This window comes from Melanerpes formicivorus, unplaced genomic scaffold, assembly GCF_026170545.1.
Source record: "Melanerpes formicivorus ecotype bairdi unplaced genomic scaffold, bMelFor1.0.p_v2 SCAF_11, whole genome shotgun sequence".
In the NCBI taxonomy this organism is placed as follows: Eukaryota; Metazoa; Chordata; class Aves; order Piciformes; family Picidae; genus Melanerpes; species Melanerpes formicivorus.
In genome coordinates, this window is record NW_027142363.1 from 15,998,245 (window position 1) to 16,021,893 (window position 23,649).

General features: G+C 46.9%; 1 protein-coding gene across 5 annotated transcripts in view; it reads right to left on the reverse strand.

Moving 5' to 3' along the window:
• Positions 1-951: 951 nt before the first annotated feature.
• The window catches only part of RCSD1 (RCSD domain containing 1), a 41,576-nt gene continuing 18,878 nt past the window's right edge, over positions 952-23,649 (reverse strand). For 2 of the 5 annotated variants that reach the window (XM_068144659.1, XM_068144657.1), the window contains exons 2-7: positions 11,053-11,160; positions 8,464-8,553; positions 7,096-7,167; positions 5,583-5,786; positions 3,736-4,372; positions 952-2,904 (exon numbers count right to left, since the gene is read on the reverse strand). In XM_068144659.1, the coding sequence (XP_068000760.1) occupies positions 3,749-4,372; positions 5,583-5,786; positions 7,096-7,167; positions 8,464-8,553; positions 11,053-11,160 (1,098 nt within the window). In that variant the 3' untranslated portion in view covers positions 952-2,904; positions 3,736-3,748. Of the gene's footprint in view, positions 2,905-3,726; positions 4,373-5,582; positions 5,787-7,095; positions 7,168-8,463; positions 8,554-11,052; positions 11,161-23,649 lie in introns of all 5 variants that reach the window. The other 3 variants (XM_068144658.1, XM_068144661.1, XM_068144660.1) reach the window with 3 other exon arrangements.

Here is a 23,649-nt window from a genome sequence, read left to right on the forward strand (position 1 = left end):
TATACATGGCACTCCAGGACATGATTTATTTGCCATGGCACTGTTGGGTTGGTGGTTGGACTTTAAATGATCTTAAAGGCCTTTTCCAACCAAGCCAGTTCTGTGATTCAATGATGATACATTCCAGAGCCAGCAATTTGACAGACACGTATAGGTCTGAACAGGCACACCACCCCTCACAAACTGCCACCCTCATATACCAAAGCAGGACATGGTCTACACGTCAGTCTAAACTTTTTTACTTTGTACACTTCATGGATACACACTGCCCAAACCAGCATTTGCTGATAGTATGGATGGGGCAGGGATTTGGGCCCACATGTATCCTCTGCTTTGCAGGGTCGTGATGCTAATGCGGGCAAAGAGTCTTTTGTAAAACTGCTCTCACTTGGGTTGAAGATGGGACAAGGTTTGTGTGCTACCTCAGTGAGCGTTGCCCTGAGGAGGATGTGTAGATACCTTGTGCTGCAGTGTAATTTTTTTCCTGCAACTTGTAAAGCTATCAAGGATGAAGATGGTGATGCAACTTCCAGCACAAAAAGTCTCTAAAACTGTTGATTGCCAGAAGCTGGAAAATCTCACAGGAGGGGTCTCTGTGCATCACCCTGGGGTTTTTATGCTCTCCCTGAACCAAGGGAGCTGTTGGAGAAACGGCGCTAGGTTATACAGCTATGCTGCCTTCTCTTCTTAGATACCTGATGCCTGCAGGGCTGGGACAGGGAGTGTGTCAGTCTCATGTCACTGTTTATCCCAAAGAACACCTTCCTTTGTGGATTAATTACATTGGTTATTGCTGTTTCCTAAACGTAAAGAATACCACAAAATAAGTTCAAATGTAACATTAAACTCTTACAATGGCAGTGGAAATCCTACCCCTATTTTGCCTGCTGCTACCAGCTCTCTCCATTTGTCCTCAGGTTCCTTCATCTCCCCAAGAGGAAACACACAGACTTTGGTTTGGTTTAATTCCACCATTTATTTCTTCTGCCTCTCCTTCAGATTTCCATTCCCTTGCTCGGGACACACATTCTCTAAGCAGGCACACATGTATCTGTATATACAGTAAGGCACAATCACTCACATTCAGATGGGACACTTTGCTGAGAGAAGAAATGGTACAGTGAATGATTGCAGCCTGCCCTGGAATACAAGCTCCAACAACCAGGTTAAAATGGATTCAAATGCAACAATCCTCCACAACAGGTCTCCAAAGGATTTGGGGGTCACATTTGCCAACAAGCCTCTGATACATGGAGGGGCAGCACTGCTGCCTCTCAGCAAATTATATCTCAGTGCTCTCACCTGGGAAAGAGAAAGGCAAGGCCCAGAACCACTTCTTTCCTTGAGGTTTTATTGCTGGTGAATAGAAAGGGGATACCTCTTAAAACCATTTGGTTTGTAAAACTGCTGTATTGCTGAGCCCACTCATGGCTTACGTGTATCCAGAAAGCCAGGGACAACCCAAGCCTCTGACTCTGCTCTGCTTAATGATTGCTAGAAGGAGCTTTGTGATGAATGAAGAAGAGCTGTCTGATTCTGCTCTCGGTCTCTGTTGCTGGGTCTGTGTTGGTGGGTACTAGATGGCCACCGATCATGCACACCAACTGACACCTCCTTGACTCAGCTTCTGGCCTGTCTGGCTAGCTGTCCCTGTGGCCTTCAGCCAGGGCAGCTTTTTATTCACTGTTGCAGGTAGAGATTCTAGCACTACTGTCAGGAAGTTGCTCAGCTCAGGGTCTATCTATCTATCTTTTCCCCAATTAAATTACTTCTTTTGGGCAACAAATGCTCTCCACATAGAAAAGCTTTTGTAAAATTATTTATTTAACAAATGCTAGATCCATGTCTTAACTAGTACCCCAGGAGTGAATTAAAATCTAGTGCAATGCCTAAGAAGGCATTGTACAATGTCTAGAGCAATACCTAAGAGGGACTGGCCGTCTGACCACCAATTTATATTCCATCAGGCCATACAACTGGAAAGAGCCACCTAAGACCTCTTCTCTGACCAACTATTTCCAGTAAGCCAGGATGCTTTTCTCATAAGTGGGACCCAGTGGCCACACATAGAGAGATTCAACAGAAAGTCAAAAGATTAGATAGGGTCTGGAAGTGAGAAAAACTGAGTGGCTGGACTGGAGCCTGAAGCCAGATAAGACAAGTCACCCCACACAGCACATCTTTTCTGTGCATCAAAGCTGTTGGTTGTTACTTGTCACTATCGCTAAAAATGCCCCAAAGTTGAAGCACACAGAAAAACTGCCTACTGTGCCTGGCTGTTTCACACATCATTCATCTCAACTCCCATTTCAAAGGTATTTCATATGTTATGAACAACGTCCAAAGAGTTTTCCCCATGGTTAGGGTTCACCTTGTCTGCCATGTGGCATGTATGGGGAAAACATGCTTTTTCAAATTGTTAAAACATTATTTACTGAAATCTGAACCCCCAAAGTATTGCAAAAGAAGCTACAAAAAGGCACCATACACATATGCACGTCACCGATGAACTTCATCTAAGACCAATGCAGGGGAGAAGAAAAAAGCATTTTGAAGCAGGATGAAGGAGCAGAATGTCCTGGAGTGGTGGTGGCTGTCAGCTCCAGGACAGCACATACCAGATCTCGCAGTCTGCAAATATCACCAAGGAATGTCAGCCAACACATCAGTTTTGAACTGAACAATTGCAAGCAAAGTCTCTTGTTCTCACTGTCCCAAAATAGGGTGGTGCGAAGCAAAGAGCCAGCAAGTGGCCACTCAGCTCTGGGATGAGTCTCCACCTCGAGGGACATCCGTGTTCTGCTCCTCTCCTGCCACTGAAGGTTTTCCAGTAGCTTCCACCTTGATTGGGTTAGATGGCTCCTATTCACTTGTTTATTCTCCTCTGTCCTGATTGGGTATGTCCTTTTCAGAGGGGACAAGTAAGGCTATTATGAAAAGTAATCACAGCTCTCAAGTAATTATAGTGCTGGGGGGTCTGTAACCTGTGAGTGGTTTTGGTAGTTTCCCCATCGAGGAGGCAAAGGAGAGCTGCAGCCTGGGCTGCAGTCTGCTTCCTTCAGTTGCTTCTTGCCAAACCAAGGAAGCATTTGAAGAGGGGACAAGTGGTTCAGGTGGAATGAGGTATTACCACAGGCATCTGTGGCTACATGATCCATGGTTAGAGAATATGCAATAAGCTACACAGTACAAGTCCTGCACTAGCCCATGGAAATTCCCTTTTATTCCAAGTAGCAAAGGCCTGTGTTTCTGTGCTTCCCTGGCTGATTACAAAGGTGGTATGCATGCAAACAGTATTTTTGCTGGCAAAGCTAACAAGATAGGCACATATGTATAAAGGCAGACTATATGTGCATGCAGGTACACATACAAAGTGTGCACACACAGACATGTAAATATGCATAGGTAAAGGAGGCTTATTGAGATAGTGTATGTGTGGTTACCACTGGGGAAAAGTGCTAGTAAGTTCAAATTGCTTTCAAAACAGCAATTGAGCCAGGTGCCTGGTGAGCAAAGCCTCTCCATTTTACTGAATCAAGAAACTGGTTTGCTGCATCTCCATTGTCTCTATAACACCACACAGGAGGGCTGGCTGTTTTAATTGCCTTGCCTTGAAGCCTCTTCAGGTCTGAGATTTGATACTTGGGATGTAGGAAGCAGCAAAGAGACCATTTTCATTAACAAGCAAACCCCTTTGGTGATTTAGGGAGCCATCATCATACTGACCTATCTTACCTGTGCATCATGGTTATGCTGTGCCCTGTTCCTGCGTGGCTGACGTTGAAGGCTCACTGGCAGTCTCTAAGCCCACTGTATCCTGCAGTGGTTCAGGTGCCAGCGGTGTTTCTTCAGTGCTTGGCATTCTCTGAGTGTCTGTGCTTTCACTGGTCTCCCCTGCTTCAGCTTCTTCCTTCTCTGTGTCTCCCTTGTCCTGTTCACAGGTGCTGCCTTGCAGCTCTTCTCCCTGGGGACCCTCACACACCTCCTCCTTGTTTCCAGAGGAAGGCTGGGGAGAGTTGTCCTCCTCTGGGACACCACAACACACTTCCTCCTCCTTCATATCTCCTGTGTTGCTCTGGCAAGGAGTTATTTCCTCTGCCTGTTTTTCCCCTTTTTCTTCATCTTCTGATGGGCTGGATCCTCTCCTTGATGAGGGATTCTCATCAGACTCTCTCTCTTTCTTTTGCTCTTTGCTCCCTATTTCTGCCTCCTCTTTCTTGGCCTTGGTCCCAAACACCTCATCCCCATCTTCCTTTGCACCATTTTCTGGAGAAATGTTGACTGCTAGATTTTCCCCATCTCCATACTCAGACAGAGACCTTCGGAACCTCCTTGAGGGAGGCCTGCGCTTTATTGATCCCCGCGACCGGACCTTGGAAGCAGGAAAAGCAGACATTGAAGCAGTCAAAAGAGAGGTACTGGAAAGCAGGAAAGTACAACAGAGGAAAATACCATGGGAAACTCAATTACTAACTTGTTTGCCTCACTTTTCTACTGAGAGGCAGAGAGATGAGGGCTCCTACCCCTGAAAGGCTAGAGGACAAGCAGCTCCTCAGTATAAACCTCCTTTCCTTCTGTAAAGCTGGTGCTGGAGATCATGGTTGTAATGTAAACTATGGCTCTTTGTCCAAGTTAGACCCCACACCCAAGGGCAATGCATTTGTTATGCATATGCTGCTCACTTTGGATTTCATAGATTCATAGAATGGTTTGGGTTGGAAGGGACCTTAAAGACCATGTAGTTCTAACCCTGCTGCCATGGGCAGGGACACCTTCCACTAGACCAGGCTGTACAAGGCCTCATCCAACCTGCCTTGACCACCTCCAGCATATGGGCATTCACAACCTCCCTGGGCAACCTGGTATCTCACCACCCTCACTGCAAAGAATTACTTCCTAATATCTAGCCTAAGTCTACCCTCCTCAAGCTTAAAGCTCTTCCCTCTCATCCTTGCCACTAGAAGCCCTTGTAAAAAGTCACTTCTCAGCTTTCTTGTAGGCCTCCTTTCCAAGCCTCTTGTATACTTGGCAGTTTTGAGGTTGAGGAAGGAAGGAGTCAGCACTCTAGTTCATGATGGTAGATGATACTTGTGGTCTCTTCCAACCCTGACTGATTCTATGATTGTATGGTGAATACAGACTACAACTCCCCATTTAAGTGCTGAGCACTCTGTGGGGACATCTGACAAACCATTGTGCTCTGCATGGTTCCCTAAACTGCAGCTCAGCCACTCAGCTGGTATGTGGCACCATCTCCTCTCAGTGCTCCCTGCCCAAGTACCATCCACTCTGTTACCACTGAGCTGAAGTTACTGGACCCTGCCACTTCACCCCTTCCCTTTACCCATTTGGCCAGGAAGGCTGCCAGAGCTGTTGGACTGTGAAGCTCCATGTGAAGATGGGCAAAGAGGAGACTCCACAGAGTTACACTAAACAGCTGTTTTGAACCTGGTGTCTCCTCCCTTGGCCACAAATAATGCACAGTATCATCACAGAACTGAGAACTGTGTCCTCCTCTTCCTCCTCAAGTGGTAAGCAAGCCTTACCTTTCTGTGATGGAGAAATCCTAGCACATACCCTACCTTGTTATAGAATTGCAGCTGAGTGCCTTCCGGGGGTTGATCAAAGCTGACTGGTGTTTCAGTCACTTCACTGGGCTGAGATTGAATCCCTGGGCTGCTGGGCGTTGAGGGAGGAGTACTGAATGGAGAAACCAGGGCTTTCAGACCAGGGCTCTTAGGAGATGCTCCCGGCAGCAGAGCAGCTGGAGCAAAAGCCAGGTTGGCCTGCAAAGAGAAGCCCCCGTCACGGGCGTGCAACGCCAGCCTGTACTGCATGCGATAACCACAGGGAGGCGCCCTTGCCCTTGCCACGGGAGCTGCCACGGCTCGGCGGTCACAACCCACATCCCTTCTGGTTATGGGTCTCTCCTGGTGACACTGTCAACAAACAAGTCCGGCAGAGGAATTATGACTGGACAGTTGTCTTTCCCCAGCAGCTGGATCTCAGGATGTGTCCTTTTGTCATCCTGAGGCCTTTGGGGATTTTCCAGTGACCCAGCCAAGCCAGAACAGTCTACATGGCTGAGCCAGGAGAAAGTCTGAACAAGCAGCCAGCAAAGATTTCAAGATGTAAACCATCCCTGTGTGTGCCCAAGCAGACGTCACATTCTCAAGCTCAGTCATGAGGAGTGAGAAGGTCATGGAAAGAAGGGAGCTTGTGGTTAACTGTGGCAAAACACTTCTTGTGGGCCTGTCACTAAGAAGGTCTCACAGGCAAATGTCCTTGGGTGCATTAAGAGGTACAGTGCTATGAATAGGTTTACACTGTGTCAGGGCAGCCAGGAAGCACTGTGCTCTGGAGTCACACGTGCTGCCAGGAGAGGCAGCTGGCAGCGGCAGGGCACTAAGTCTGCAGGCTGTTGTGTGCTGAGCTGCCCCCAGTGGCGAGAAATCAGGCACCATGGAGAAATATGGAAAAGGGCAAGAAGCACTGCTGTGTTCGTGTGTAACTGGGGCAATCAAGGCAAGGGGAGCTTAGTGCTTCTAGGCACATGCAGGGGAGTGCTAGAGCCCAGAGTGCATTCCCTGCTGCCAGGATTGTAGCTGCCTGTGCTCAAGGCCAGCTCCCTAGTAGGATGCAGGTGACTCTGATTTACTGCATTTGATCTTAGCCAAAAGGCTGAGAAGCTGTGAACAAAGAGCTGGAAGAAGTCTCAGACAGGATTTCCCTCACTTTCTCTTACCAGCTGCATTTAAACTGAGGTTCCTGTTCCCTAGCTGAGGCCATGCCATGCCTTTGCCCAGCCACGTACCCTGCAAATCCAAATGCCCCCCTGACCCACACACTAACATGCCTATGAACATGCCTGAGGACTGCCAAACTCTTTCTGATGCTGAACCTGCTCTGCCTTCTTTGTTTGTGTACTGTCGGACTGGGCCTTCATTAGTGAGACCTCTGCCCTGCTTATCTAACTGCCACCCTTGGCTTCTCGATCACCTTCCCCCATGGCTGCTCCACAAGGGAACTAGCTGTGACAAATGCCAATCAGTTTTAATTTGCTGTGGCAACCATGTGAGCTTTTCTAGGACCTACCTGCAGCTTTTCAATCATGGGGGAGCTTTTCACCTTGACCTTGGGAAAAGAGCAAGCATTTGGAGACCGCTTCTGGAAAACAAAATGAAAAAGTCACAGTATAGTAGGTGAAAAAGAGGAAACTTGGAAGGGATAAGCAGAAATTGCTACTAGGGGAGCAAATGAAGCCTCATTTAGTGTCTTCACACAAAAGTTTGCTTTCTTTTTTCCTGACCCTGCTACCCTTTTGTTACCTTGTCCCATACAGTATCCTTCCTCTGGCAAAAAAGGTGATTGTTTGCTTTCTGGCTGAAATATCCAAATTAAGTGATGTGTAATAGCTCTGCTGCTACACAGCCTTCACTAAAGTATTTAAAGTAAGAGGTATTAACTCTGGTCTTATTTCAGGACCAGACAGATTAGAATTAAAGGATACAAGCCTTAATGTTGGTAAACATTGTCAGCCTTTTGTGATGGGAAAAACTTTCTGCCACCACTTGACTTAACAGAGTTAAAGCACATCCATTTAGTATTGGCAGGAAAGGCCTAAGTGGCTGGAAAGGTAGAGAGCTATGAAAGGCTGAAAACAGTCCGAGAAAGGGAGAACATTATTTTGAGAAGGGGCATATTGCTTTCATCTGTTCCAAAGGAAAAGGAAGCATTTTAAAGCTTGGGCAACCTTGGCGTGGAGGCAGCAAGAGCCTGTAGCTGTCAGGAGAGAAAAGACAAGGAAACACTCCCTTGTTAAGGGCAAATGACTATGTGAAATTTGGTGAGTAGATCTCATGCTCTGAAGTACAGAATGGGAGAACTGAGTGGGAAGTGCCTGAGAAAAGCATAAGTGAGTAGCAGCCACCTTACTGTGACCTGCTCATTCAAGGATGCTGTATGGAAGGCACCTCAAGACAATATTCTGTAAGTATTGCTGACAACCCCCCTCTTCACTCTGGATTAATCATTGCCTTTTTCTGAAGAAGGAAAAATCTCAAAAGTAGAACTATTATGCTATTGTAGTCAAACCTCTTAGAGTTCATCTGAAGGCAACAAACAGCATGGATGCTCTCTGTGCTAAGTGCAGTTCAAATGTAAAAAGTGTCAGCAGTTCCTGTTTTAAAATGCTTGAAAGGTGGTAATTGGTTGAATCCCATCAGTGCTCTAAGGTTAAAAACAAAAGCAACAGAAATGGGATGAGTATCCATGCTACAGGAGTGGGAGCCAGTGTGGAGCTGACTGAGTTGGTACCTGTGTGAGCAGGGGAAGGCCTGGTGCTGCGTGGTTTATGCTTTTTGCTGCACAGCCTGAGCTCTCTGCTACCTCCAACCTTGTGTCTCTGGAGAGAACAGGTTTCAGAGAGGAAAGGCCTTGTCCCCCTGTTAAACTGATACTCACTTGCTCATCATTATCACTTGTCTCAGTTTTGTGGGGATACAATGGAAGGGAGCATGGTGGTTTCCTCCGAGTTGGCTTATGTGGTGGCACCTAAGAGAAGAAAACAACCAGCTCAGCAGCAGAGAAATTAGTAGGGTTTTTTGAAAAGGAAGTTAAATTTAAGCACCAAAGGGCATGCTCTGTAAGTGACCTGCTTGGATGGCAGGGCTCAGCTTGCCTAAAGGAGTCACCCAAAAGCAACACAAGATATTAGCATACGGGCATGTGCGCAGCATGCTAGGTGTACTTGTAGCATCTTAAGTCCAGTCTTAGTGTTAGCAAAGTAGACTATATCTCTCTCCACAGTATGACCCTCAACACTCCAGGCTTTGTGCAAAGAACACTCTTGTAAGCTGTGGAGGGCGCATAAGCCTTCTTAGAAGGGGTTACTAGAAACCCCCTCACATTGGAATAGCTTGTTATTGTTCTCTTTCCTGTTTTATTACCAGGATTTCCTTTTATTGAGTCCCAGCAGCCTACCTGGTTGATGATTTTCCTACTTTGCATGTGGTATATTTTAGGGGCAAAAAGGTGAATTCTGACTTTTTCAACATGCCCTAAAGTCTCATTTGTTTCCCTCTAACAAGGAACGTCAGCTCACAGAGACAAGCCATCAGCTGCAGCCTGTAATTTGACTAAGAAACAGATTCTGTGGGGGAGAAGGAACAAGACAACTTAATGTCAGGGACAATGGTTCCTTCTGAATGTCCTTGGGGTCTCAGAAATGTGAGAGTGGTCACCAGAAGCAAGAAACATGTGGCACAGCACCTATGGAGTTGCTTCTTCATAACTATTACGCTGGTCTTGAATTCAAGCTGTCTCTATTTTCATGCCTGTTTTGTAGCCTCCTGCCAAGCTGTTAACACACTTTTTATGTGTTAACAGACAAAACACTTGGATAATATTGTGGATCTTGGATAATATCCACAACATAATATTTGGATAATTTTTTTACCTTCTAACAGGCAGGCATGTGAAAAGTTGGATTATGACATCTTTGACCTCTGTGGAGTTTTCTGTCTTGGAAGACCTGTAGACTCGATGGCACTTAGCTTCTGGTGGTCCTGCACCCAGTCATGGCAATGCTGCATCTCTAAGCAGCCAAGGGCATCCCAGCCCTTATCCTTATGTCACACTAGGAAGCAATAACATCATGTCTTATCGAAATCTCACCAGTTTGCAAACATGAAATTCTGTACTGTGCATCAGACGTGCCTTGGTTGGTAAGTTTCCCTTTGCTGGCATGTGTCAGTCAAGGGTTAAAGACCATCCACTCAGCCATTAATCTGAAGCCAGTTTGAGAAAGCTGTGGGGAAGTGACAGATGTCTTGGAGAGAAAAGACAGGAAACTTTGTCCTTCTCTGTCTATGGAGAAAATCAGTTTCCCCTCACTGTGAGGCCCCTCCACACTGCCTTGGCTTGGGAGTAGCTGAGGTCTGCAGATAACACGAGAGGTCTGGGAGCTTGCCTTCTGAAGGGTTAGGGACTTAGTGCAATTAAATCCCATACCTTAAAAAAAGAGGAAATGACTGTAATGGGACAGATGGGAATGGTGCACTGGTGAATATGGGGTGGGGGAGGGGGAAGTCTTTAGGAAGAGATTGGCGATTCTCATCCTGGCTTGGCTATACGAGTGCTAGCCTCTGAAAGAAGGTGGCTTGCCAGCCCTGCAGGACAGAGGTCACCATTGCATCCACCCAAAGACAGGAGAGGTGACAGGGAGGATCCCCTCAGGCCCAGCCTGGAACATGCTGAAATTAGAGGAGCAGCAGAAGGCAGTAGTTCAATTTTAAAGGGGCACCCACTAACTAAAGTAAACAGCAAACATTTATGCTTCTAAAAAGTGCATGATGATACAGGAGGCTTTCCTAAAATGCCAAATTCCATCCAGAAACAGTCTGACTGTCCTTGCTTCCTAAGAGAGAGAGTCAAGTGTTTTGCTCATCTGGTGAAAGACAGCTCGTCAGGTAATGCTTGGCCTAGTGGGCTTTCAATAAAATAAAGTTTCAGCACGACAGAAAGACACAGAGTCTGAAACGTCATTGGGAAGAAGTAACAAGGCAAGTAGAGACAGCTTTCTCTTTCAGACCCATACAGAAGGAATTGCCCATAGCAAACCTTGTGAATAAAGTGCTGGTGACCAGCCACTGGTTTCTACACTGCAAAACCTGTTGTTTGCTTTCCTTCTCCATGGCTCAATGTTAGCCTTTTCACTACTCGTTATTACCCTCTGTGCACAAAAGCCAGCCCACACAGTGCATGCACTGCTGTCAGCTACTGTTAGGCATATATGCACACTTGTGCAGCTTTACAGTCTCTCGGTTACAGTATCTAGATGTCCTAAGGTATAGATGTACCAAAATACTCATCCAAAAGTCAGAAATGCATGGAAGATACTGGTCGTAGTTTGCACTAGGAGACAAATCTTTTGTGAAGATTCAAAATCAAGGTGGTTTCATGCTCATATCACTGATGCTCTCACTTCTACAGGCAGAGGTGAGTGCCTCATTTTCCCCCCAATTACCTGCTTGTGGCTGCAGAGCTCCTTACCTCTTTCCCAGTGTTACTGGCTGCTTGCTCTTTGAATTTCCCTGCTAGCTGAGCCACCGAGGGTGATGCCGACTTGTCTACCTCTGAGTTGGTCTCTGCTGGCCTGTTCTGACAGATCAGGAACAAGAAGTTATGAGCAAATGCTGGGAAAAGCAAACATGCTAGAGAGAAGCCTGTGTATGTGTTATAAAGTTCAAGAGTAAGCAGGGACTTAAAGCAGAGTTTTGCACATCTGGCATCAATAATCCAGTCTGAGAGCAAGAGGTTTGGGAAAGCAGAACCCAGCAGCATTTTCAAACATCCCAGAAATAACAGTAATTCATTCAGAGCCTTTCAGCTCTAGCTGAAGAGCCTACACAGTGCTTCTCACTGGACACAAGGTTAAGTATTTCAAGCCAAGTGTTTGTTCCCCGCTTTTTCTCACAGTGAGCAGCTGGAGTGTGACAGTAAAGGATGTTCCTATACACCTTCTCAGCCCTCCCATTCGTTTGTACTGCCCTGGTCAGCGGTGCCCTTCCTTTTCCAGTGATTCTGCCAGGAAAAGCCATTCCCTGTCCTGGTGGCAAGCCAGCATCTGCTTGGGGATGTCCCTGTGCTGTTCTGCCTTTTTGGCAGTGAAATACTTATGTGGGTGGGGAGCAGGGAGGAAATACCAGGGCTGAGAGAAGCTTCCCCTTCCCTGGGTTGACAACAAGCTGAGAAGCAGGAGGTTTGTTGGAGACTGGATGGTGCAGCATTTCCCACAGCACACAGGCCTAGTGTCATCCCACATTTGCCTTCTTTTCTTTGATATATGTGTATCAAGCAGTACAAGTAGAAAGGCTGGAAGTCAAAGCAGATGAAAGCAAAGCTTTGTTCTTTTGATACTGTCTTCTATATGATCCACATAGGTAAACTCCAGTAAAGTGCATTAGATGACTGGAGTATGAGGTGGATTGGTAACTGGCTCAACAACAGAGTTCAGAGTTGTGATCAGCAGTGCAGAGTCCAGTTGGAAGTAAGGCAGGAGGACTCCAGGATAACTGGACTCCTGCACCAGTAGATGAGGTCAGGGAGCAGTATAATCCCCTGAAATCCATGAGGAAGTAGTTAGGGACTTGCTGAGCCACTTGGATCCTCACAAGTCTATGGGGCTGGATGGGATCCATCCTAGGGTGCTGAGAGAGCTGGCAGATGAGCTGGCCAAGCTGCTCTCCATCATTTTCCACCAGTCCTGACTCACCAGAGAGGTCCCAGATGACTGGAAGCTACCAACGTGATGCTCATCCACAAGAAGGGCTGGATGGAGGAACCTGCAAACTCCAGGCCTGGCAGCCTGACCTCAGTGCCAGGAAAGACAATGGAGCAGATCATCTTGGGGGCAATCACTGCACACCTGCAGGATGGCCTAGGGATCAGGCCCTGCCAGCATGGATTTAGGAAGGGCAGGTCCTGCCTCACCAACCTGATCTCCTTCTGTGCCCAGGTGACTGCCTGGTGGATGTGGGGCAGGCTGTGGATGTAGTCTGCCTGGACTTCAGCAAGGCCTTTGACACCGTCCCCCACAGCAAACTCCTGGCCAAGCTGTCAGCCCCTGGCTTGGACAGCAGCACTCTGAGCTGGGTTAGGAACTGGCTGGAGGCTGAGCCCAGAGAGTGGTGGTGAATGGTGCCACATCCAGCTGGCAGCCAGGCACTAGTGGTGTCCCCCAGGGATCAGTGCTGGGCCCCATCCTGTTCAATATCCTTATTGATGATCTGGATGAGGGGATTGAGTCCATCATCAGTAAATTTGCAGATGACACCAAGATGGGAGCAGGTGTTGATCTGTTAGAGGGTGGGAGAGCTCTGCAGAGGAACCTTGCCAGGCTGGACAGATGGGCAGAGTCCAACAGGATGTCATTCAACAAATCCAAGTGCCAGGTGCTGCACTTTGGCCACAACAACCCCATGCAGTGCTACAGGCTGGGGTCAGAGTGGCTGGAGAGCAGCCAGGCAGAAAGGGACTGGTTGACAGTAGGCTGAACATGAGCCAGCAGTGTGCCCAGGTGGCCAAGAGGGCTAATGGCATCCTGGCCTGCATCAGAAATAGTGTGGCCAGCAGGAGCAGGGAAGTCATTGTGCCCCGTACTCAGCACTGATTAGGCTACACCTTGAGTCCTGTGTCCAGTTCTGTGCCCCTCAATTTAAGAAGGACATTGAGACACTTGAACGTGTCCAGAGAAGGGCAATGAGGCTGAGGAGAGGTCTGGAGCACAGCCCTGTGAGGAGAGGCTGAGGGAGCTGGGGTTGCTTAGCCTGGAGAAGAGGAGGCTCAGGGGAGACCTTCTTGCTCTCTACAACTCCCTGAAGGGAGGTTGTAGCCAAGTGGGGGTTGGTCTCTTCTCCCAGGCAACCAGCACCAGAACAAGAGGACACAGTCTCAAGCTGTGCCAGGGGAAGTTTAGGCTGGAGGTGAGGAGAAAGTTCTTTCCAGCAAGAGTAATTGGCCATTGGAATGTGCTGCCCAGGGAGGTGGTGGAGTCCTTGTCCCTGGAGGTATTCAGTATTCAGTATTCCTAAGGTTGGAAGAGACCTCAAAGATCATCGGGTCCAACCTGTCATCACTACAGACCTCATGACTAGAGTAGGGAGGACACTACTGCCCACTGCAGGCTTGAATTCACGACCTTCCCATTAAGGGTCTGATGCGCTACCAACTGAGCCACCTGAGGTGTTCAAGAGGGGATTGGATGTGGCACTTGAAGCCATGGTTTAGTTAGTCATGAGGTGTTGGGTGACAGGTTGGACTTGATGATCTTCGAGGTCTTTTCTAACCTTAGTGATTCTGTGATTGTATGATCTGTTAAGGGATCCTGAACTACTTCTCTAAGTGAGACTCTGAGCCTCTGTAATGCTGGGGATTCTACAATGGACCAATAAAGGACCTCTGGGGAGAACTTCTGGCATTCTCTGCCCTCTGCATTTCTGGACTCTCGTTGCTATATGGCAACAAGGTTCGTGCCTGCCTTTGTCACCCAATGGCAGCCTGTATCGGGAACGAAAAACAACACAGCACCACACTTGTCAGCCCTCTGCCTCAGCACTCTTCTGTTACTCAGAAAGTTTCCTCAAAGTCCATTGCTAGAGGAATACATTCCTCTAGCCAAAAACTCCAGCAGAGTCCTTCCTTCTCCTTTTAGACCAGTCTGCCTGGGAGGGACCTGCTGTCTCATCAACACAACCAATTCTTCATTATTGCTGGAGGTGAAAGGCCCTTGAAACAACCATCTGGCCCCTGTATGGATCATTTCATTTGAGTCACCACACAACAGGGGCTGGAGATATAGCTGTGGAAACTTGAAATCATATTAAAGAAGGAATTTCTTTAGGCTCCTACTTTCTAGAATAAACACAAATTGAAGAGGTTACATTAAGAATCCTATCCACAGCATGAAACACTCTCTAGTCTGAACTATCTGGTAGAGAGCAGCATGGCTAAGGACTGCTTGCATTATGCAAAATGGCTTTTCCCTTTATGAGGGAGCTGGGAGGAGGCACTCCCAATAAGCACTAGCATCTTTCTCCCTGGCCCACAATCTCCAGGAGATGCCATTCCCTGTTTCCAGGATCCTGACTATCTCCCTCATTAAACTTGCCATACACTTCAGATCAACTTTCCTGCATCTAGCCACAAAAGCCACATCATGCTGTCTTCTCTCTGAACTTCTAGCACCTTCTCGGCCCTCATTAGAGTTATTATACACAGGGGATGTGGCAGATAAGGGGAAAGGAAGGAACAGCGAGCTAAACACATCAGCAGGGCTACCTACTGCACACAGAATGGTGGCTGGGCTGAGTGGGGAATAACAGCTAAGAGAAGTTCCCAACTGCAGGCTGCTTCCCTGCTGTGAAAGGAGGGCAGGGTAGAAAGAGGAAGGAGCAAAGAATGAACCTGGGGAAGGTAGGACAGACTGGAAGGCATGGCTCTGCATACCAGCTCTCAGGATACCTGGGTCTGGCAGAACAGACACCTGAACTAAGCACTCAACTTATTGTCTGTGGTGGAAGGGTTACCTCCTTTGTCTCTACCAGCCTCTTTCATCGTGCTTCCTCTTGACTTCTTTGACCTCTTGTTTTGGGGTGGTTGATTTTTTTTCTTTCCTTTTTCCTCCCCCTCCTTTATTTATTTATTTATTCATTCATTTACAGTCTGAAAACACAGCTCCCTTTCTTTGGATTGGATCAAAGCTGTGAGGCTGGAAAGATTCTGTGTGTTTCTTGTTTTGCTGGCAGCAGGCATTGATTGCGAGGCAGCTCTTGCCGGCGCGGAGCTCGCCGGCCGGGGCGCAGGAAGCAGTGCACATGCCATTCTAAGATTAGCACAAGTAGCCCATGGGCTGTGTCCTTCTGAGCAGTCCTGCCAGCTGCAGCCTCTCAGATTACCTTCTGCACTTTGCAACAGGAAAAGTCCTTCCTTTTTACACTGCTATTTTGCATCCATCTTTTTTCCTTTGGGCTTTTGTTTGTTTGCGGGTTTGTGTGTGTGTTGTGTTTTGGTTTGGTTTTTTAAAGCTGGTGTGCCAGGCTCCATGTCTTCCAGTCAAGGAAAAGCACTATGCTGGGGCACTGGCATGCAAAAGTTCACATTTTTGTACTGCCAGGAGAACATTGTCCCCCTGACTGCCACATGAGGGACTGGCAATCACCCTCCCACTGGGAGGAAGGTGGGAAGCCTTTCATAGAAACATAGAATCAATAAGGTTGGAAAAGACCTCAAAGATCATCAAGTCCAACCTGTCACCCAACAGCTCATGACTAAACCATGGCACCAAGTGCCACGTCCAGTCCCCTCTTGAACACCTCCAGGGATGGGGACTCCACCACCTCCCTGGGCAGCACATTCCAATGGCTAACAACTCTCTCAGTGAAGAACTTTCTCCTCACCTCCAGCCTTTCAGAAGAAAAACATGGCCAGACTGCATGGACCAAAACCAGCAAGCAAAGGTAAAAGACTTAGCCCATCAGTAATTTAGTGAGTTCTACGCTGACACCTTTTACTGTTCCTTAAAAATAAGTGTTTAAGCATCACATACAGTGAAATATGTCAGAAAGATCAGCAAAACAGGAACTGAATTATACCATCAGTGTAAGCATGGCACTGTCTGCAAAAGAGGAAGTGCAACTTTGCAAGTTCTCTGTAAGGGGTTTCACTTTCTTCTTTCAAATAACTTTATAAAATTGAGTAAATCTGAAAACGGTGCTCAACACCATCTGTCTTTATCTGCTTTTAAAACCAAACCTGGTCCCTTTGGCAGCACTGGAGAAGACCAATCCCAACTTCACTGACAATTTAATGTGCCAGAAAATGTGAGGGCTAATAAGGCTGCCTGATGTGTGAGTAATAAAGCCTAAAAGACACCAATGTCATTACCTGGCTCAATGACATTTGCCAGTTCTCCAGCTAGAGTCTGAGAGACCCACTGTGGGCACCAGGTGAGAGAAGGTCCATACTAAAGGCCCATGGAAAAGAGGTAGACTGAAAAGTTTCCCTGCGTATCCCATTTGAGTACTCACAAAGAGTTTTTCTTAAAGATCATCAATTTAAGCTACAGGAGTGGCACTGCAGACAAGTTTCTTATGAAATCAAAACTGCAAACATTCCTGGGGAGAACTGGAAAGCCAGAGGTGCTGGCTCCAGCAGCCTTCAACTGGCAGGTTTGGTCACGACCCACTCCCCTGCAACTGAAAGCTATCACAACTGATATCCCACCAGTTTTGTCACTGTCCATAATGCAGTACTGGAAGTGACAGTCTGAAAGGGTATCAGTGGGAGTCAGAAGCAGATACCGAAGGAGAAGCTCAGGTTTGGATTTGTGCATCTGGTTTGGCTGTTGTATAGAGAAAGGTTGAGTTTTGTCTGAAGCAGTACTTGAATTCTGGGTGAGTAACAGCAGAAATTGACACTGTCCTGTTCTCCTTCCCTCCTTTATGAATCCTCTGACCTGTCTGATTTTGCAGGTAATGGTATTTTAGACAGACAGACAGAGTAACTTTTTCATGAGATGCAAGCCCTTCATGGCATCAAGGCTAGAGTATTCAGTGCTATGAAACTAGTGAGTTACACTATTCTCTTGTTTGTTTGTTTGGGGTTGGTTTTGAATTTGTTCCTGTGCATTTTCCATCTCTACTATCAAGTAGCTGCATCTAGACATAGTTCTGAGACCAGTCCCTTACTGCTACATCCCTCCCTTGCTTCTAAAGAGCAGCCTGTTCTCACACCAGTCCCTTGTTCCAGCCAGCTTCCCACACCTTGTGCCCACCGAAGCTCTGCAAAGCTCCCCTGTGACTCCAAGGAGGGGTTTTGTTGCTGCACACATAATCTACCTCAGCAAAAGCACATATGGAACAAATAATGACAAATAATGTGTCAGAGGCAGGTGCAATAAGGCATCCAAGGGGTAAGTGTCTTGATTACACAAACAGGATCCAGAAATAGTGATCCTCAGCAACCAGTTTTCAGCACTGTGCCACAAGAAGTTGTCAGTATCCCAGATGAAAACAAGAGAGGGTCAGTGCTTTTGGGGAGCAGTTTCATAAGGTCCTGGTTTGGGCAGAAAGACAGCTTATGTTTTCAACTGCTCATTTTCCCTTGACCTTTCCTTCCCCTCTCTCCCTCCCTTGCAGCAATGTAAGTTTGTGGGGCTGTGCAGTAAACTAGATCACTGAAATGATCTGGGCTAAAAATACATCCCTTAACTCTTTACAAGGTTATTTTTAACCCAGATCATTTCAGCAATTCAGTTCACAGCCCAGCCTGACAAACCTTTCCACTGCCACAGCAAGGGGAGGGGCGTGGGGCTGAGAAAATTGCATCCTCATGTGATCCTTATATGTGATCCTTATATCCTAATACGCCAGAAAAATAATATTTTTGCATGCCTGCTGGTAAAGGCTGTTCTGGTCTGTGGCACTGATATCCCATCCTGCAACCTGTTGCCTCCCACCTGAGATGCAGCTGAGTGCAGGCTGCGAACCCTGCGAGCCATCACAGGGAGGTGGCTACCACCAGCTAAGTTGTTTCTGTAAAGGATCTACAAAATCCCCACAAATACTGCATCAGAGATCTCCAGAAGCCACACTTCAAACAGCAACAGCCACACAGGAGGCTAGGGAGCAGGTTATCCTCACTGCATGGTAGGGGCTCGGATCTACACCTGCAGGACTCACGCAGCTAAGGAAGGGACATGGGACTAATCTGTGGAGAGAAAACTAAAGTCAAAATAAACCAGCACCACACTCTGCTGAAGGCCATCAAGAAACTCTGGGAAGCCATGCTACAGTTTCCTTTGAAGATAAAGCATCAACCTTCACCAAGGCACTGGATTTCAGGAAGGAACAGAGCCTCTTGCAGATCTATTCTTCCCTGCCTGGCTCGGCCCTCTGAAGGCAATTTATAATCATCTCTCTGCAAAACCTTCTCAGACATGATACCTACCCTTCTCATTTTATAGCAAGGTAGAAGCAAGATTTGAGGAGCCAGCTGGTCGTAGACCTTGTCTGCATGGGAAAGCTTATACCACTGACACCGGGGTGTAGTCTTTCAGCTTGCACAAGGAGCAGTACAGCCTTAGAGGTTCCTGATTTTCAGTGTAACTGAACTCATTTGCAACCAGCTAGGCTGAGAAGAGCCATTCTCAAACTTCTTGAGTACCTGTTCCTGACACATGAAGCATTATTTTTGGGAATGGAAGTTAAGCTGTAGCAGGGAAAAACTTCTTTTCAGGACATCCAGGTGTGGGAGGAGGGGTCTCCTACCCCTGCAGTGAGGTGCTGCAGCCTCTGTCCTCAAAAGACTCCCATGGAGAGATAGAGTTTGATGAAATGAAGATCACAGGATCACAGGATCACAGGATGTTAGGGGTTGGATGGGACCTCTGAAGATCATCGAGTCCAACCCCCCTGCCAGAGCAGGACCATAGAGTCTAGATGCCCTACTCACTTGCACATCAAGTAAGGAAGTGATGACAGTACTAGCTACTCCTGTACTGCCCCACTAATTTGGGGTGATCATTTCCATCGGCGAGAGCTAATCCCTTCTCCCTGCCCCATCTTCCATTCAACAGCTGAGGACAATTGAATATCCATATGCAGCATGATCTATCATAGGCAGTTCCTGTCTGTCTGGAGAGGACATGAACTTATGCTCTGGAAAATGCATCATAAATGCATCTCATTATGAGCCAAACACACCTGTGTGTCAGACCAGTCCTGTCTTTTTAAAGGCCACAACAATAGTCATTGATGCAAAACATAATAGTAATGTGTATTCATGAAGTAATTAAATCTTTCCTTCAGTTAGAAGTATCTTTAGTACCTGTTCTACAGGCAAGTGTCCAAGCAGGCCAATCCACCAAACTATCCTTTCCTACCCCTAAGTTCATTTATTGATCAATGAAGATAATCTAAATAAAACTGGAATGGGTGTCTGGGGGTGGGTCTTAGCCTTAAAGCAGAGAACAGCACAGAATGGGCAAGTTTAGGTTCACCTGGGCAAATCTGCCACTTTTTTTTTGGTCATGTTCAGTGGCAGAAAAGAGGTAAATGAATTTTCATTTCAGCCTCTTCTTGCAGGCCTCACACTTTATAAGTGCTCTCACACTTTACAAGTGCACACAATATTAGATGGGCAGCTTTTAAGGAATTCCTCTTTAAATGAACTAAAAAAACCTCAACAATAGTTTTCAGTTAGGATTGGACCCAAGTTGCTGCCTAATATGTAGCTTGCAGTTACATTCAAAGCCATTTCTCTGAATCTGCCATTTAAATGAATCTCAGGTTGCACCTGCCTGCCAAGATAACCTGAACTGATTAATTTATCTGTGTCCATGTGAGCACATCAGTGGCATCAGGATCATATTGAAAGAGGGACATTGTTTGGGCTGAGAAGGGAGAGGTAAGTTAGCAGGGTAGATTTAAAATGTAAACTTTCCCAAAGGAGCAAACTGAAAGGCAAGAAGATGGGAAAATACCTGAATCACTTTGAGAAAGTGGGCAGCAAAATTCAGGTGAGGCTGTAATGCACAATCTGAGCCTGCTCATTCTCCTCATGGTACATGACAGCATCAATGCAAGCTGAGTATAGATTGCCCAGGAAGTGGGTGGGCTCATGCTCCCCCTGGCCCATTTTTCACATGCCTAGGAGGTAATTGTATGATACTTATTCTGACTTGGAGCTCAGCAACACGCTGGGCCCCTGGCTCAAGAAGGAACATATCTCAAGCCCTGAATAAACAAGTTTCTTCTTGCTACACTGGCCCCTCTCCATCCCAATGAAGCATCCTTCCTCTCATCTCTCTCTTTACTCTTCTTCACAATTCATTCTCTCTGGAGACCTTAAGGCTCTCTGCTTCAGGAGGGATTTGTGTGGTTTATTTATTCATTTGGTGTCTCATCTGGCAATGAAGCTGCTCCTTGCCTGATTGGGGTAAATTTAATTATTGGCAGAAGCACCAGCTAGAAGTGGCTGCAGCCATGGCTTTGGGATACCTTATAGCCACTTACTGTGTCAGTATAGCCTGCAGTGCCCTGGGATGCAAGGCTCCTACCTGCATTTTCTACCATTTGGTGTAGAACAGAATGCACTGTGTTCCTCTAGAGAAAATCATAGAATCATAGAAGCATAGAATCAATAAGGTTGGAAAAGACCTCAGAGATCATCAAGTCCAACCTATCACCCAACACCTCATGACTAACTAAACCATGGCTTCAAGTACCATGTCCAATCCTTTCTTGAACACCTCCAGGGACGGTGACTCCACCGCCGCCCTGGGCAGCACATTCCAATGGTGAATGAATCTCTCAGTGAAGAACTTTCTCCTCACCTCCAGCCTGAACATCCCCTGGTGCAGCTTGAGACTGTGTCCTCTTGTTCTGATGCTGGTTGCCTGGGAGAAGAGACCAACCCCCACCTGGCTACAACCTCCCTTCAGGTAGTTGTAGACAGCAATGAGGTCTCCCCTGAGCCTCCTCTTCTCCAGGCTAAGCAACCCCAGCTCCCTCAGCCTCTCCTCACAGGGCTGTGCTCCAGACCCCTCTCCAGCCTCACTGTCCTTCTCTGGACACGTTCAAGTGTCTCAATGTCCTTCTTAAATTGAGGGGCCCAGAACTGGGCTACCATGCGAGCCACTTCTGAACCTTCCTCTTGTGGGACTCAGCTAGCTCTCCAAACTTTGTGTGTCAGACCTTTACCACATTTACTTTCCAGGAGAGGACAAGAGCAGAATATCTTGCAGATCTTTCAGTGTATCCTAAATGCTAGAAAATAAGTATTTTTCTTCTTCTCTCTTTCTTTTGTGTTTTCTTTGATCCACATTTACCACAAGCTAAACAACTCCACATTGCAGATGAGAATTTTATGAGCTTTAGGAACGGCAGTATGCATATCCTATTACGCCAAGATGCCATCAGGTGGCTGGGCAAAGAGAAATAACTGGCCTCAAACTGCCACAGGTCCCCCACTGCCAGCATGCAGGAGTGAAACACAACAGAAAGCTGAGCAAAGTAAGATTTCCATTTGAAAGATTTGAAGAGAATTGTGAGGCTGACATCAGGACCCACAGTCCAGCTGTGAAAGAATCATACCTGTAATTGTATATTGTGCATAATAATGATCCCAGCACACTGCAAAATCCTTGCCTGTTGTTTGGCAGGACTGGCATTTTCAAGTCATGCAAACAGGTTTCTAGGTTGACTTGCAATGCATGGAAGCATGCACAGCTGTGCAGAATCATTGCACTTCCAAGAAAAAGCTTTTCCTATGTTAAGTCAGTCACTGCAGAGCAGCTGCCATGTCTGGTTGATCTTACATGCAACAAATTCAGTCTTCAATCTTGTAGCTCCAAGGAAAGCAAACTGCAGCTTGTGGGAAAACACTCTGAATGTTGGAGTTTGAGCTCCAAATTTCTGAACATTCTGCAGAAACAACAAGACCTGAAGATAGGCTTAAGACTCTTCTGGACTTCATCAAGGCCTTTGACACCATCCCCCACAGCAAACTCCTGGCCAAGCTGGCAGCCCCTGACTTGGACAGCAGCACTCTGAGCTGGGTTGGAACTGGCTGGAGGGCCAAGCCCAGAGAGTGGGGGTCCCTGGAGGTGTTCATAAAGGGATTGGACATGGCACTTGAAGCCATGGTTTAGTTAGTCATGAGGTGTTGGGTGATAGGTTGGACTTGATGATCTCTGAGGTCTTTTCCAACCTTATTGATTCTATGATTCTATGACTCAGTGAGAGTGGTAAGACACTGGAATGGGTTGCCCAGAGCGGTTGTGGATGGTCCCTCCTTAGATGTGTTGAAGGCCAGGTTTGATGAGGCTTTGAGCAGCGTGGTCCAGTGGAAGGTGGAAGGGGGGTTGGAACTAGATGATCTTTAAGGTCCTTTCCAGCCCAAACCATTCTATGAATTTATGAATAAAAAACCACACTATTTGTGCAGGGCAACAGGGAGCACTAGGTGGCAGCTGGAGTTAGGTGGTTCAAGAACATGGCAATTGAAGCTGCATCTCCATTGCCCCAGTGATGGTGTGGCTGCATTTGTCAGTAAAAATCAGTCAGTGCCTGTGGGAGGAGACTGGCAGCAGAGCACAGCCAGTGCCAGACATGCAGGCAAGGAGCTGTGTCCTTCACAAGACAATTATAGGAAATATCTATAGAAATCAGAAAATTAGAAGTGATGAATACATCATCTACTTTCTGTTTCAGAGAGTGACTACAATGAACATGAGAGAATCCTAATTTTATCTTGCCCTCTGAGAAGTCCTTCCCTTTGCTGTTGATGCATTTTGGCCAGGAAAGCAGGTGCAAGTGTTATGTAGGATTATTTGTTGTGATGAACAGTTGGTACCAATGCCAGCTTTCTCTACACCTTTCAAAAGGCATCCCTTCTCAGCAGAGTGACTGCATTCTCCATTTAACTTGATAAAGTGGGACTGCTGCTGCTGTCCTCAGTCTTCTGGGCCCAAAGTGGAGAAAGCAGCCTCCTGTTTGCCTCCATGGAATTTCTTAGTAACATATCCTAACAGTCTGGCCTGGAAAGGGCCTTACATAGGAAGCATATGGCAGCCATCTCACACTACTCTTTGGCTGGTGTTGGAAATTTCTGAGGCTGGATTTATGGCAAGTTGTTCTTTTATTCATGCTGTGGTATGTAGATCTCAGGAGTGCCTGGTCTGTGCTTGCTAAACACACTCTGATGAGATTAGCAAAACCAGCAAATATCACTGGGAAAGCTAGAAGCAAGATCTTGAGTCTCCCTTTTAGTGATGACAATACTTGGCAACCGCCTAGTGCCTACGTGTTCCCAACACTACACAGGCTGATTCATTAGAGCAGCAGTACCTCAAACCTCCATAGTTAGGAGCCTCTGGTGAAAGGGCAATGTATGGGTGCTGCTGCACATGCCACAGAATTGTCCTGAGGGAAGCCAGGACTTTATCTATCAGGAGAGCATTCAGATCACCAAGCAGGCGTGTGAGCTCCCCTGCCCATGGAACCTTGAATTCCTGGCATGACTTTGACAGGCAGGCTGGCAAGAGCTTGCACTGGCCTAGTCCTAAGCACTGAGTTAAACCCCATCTCT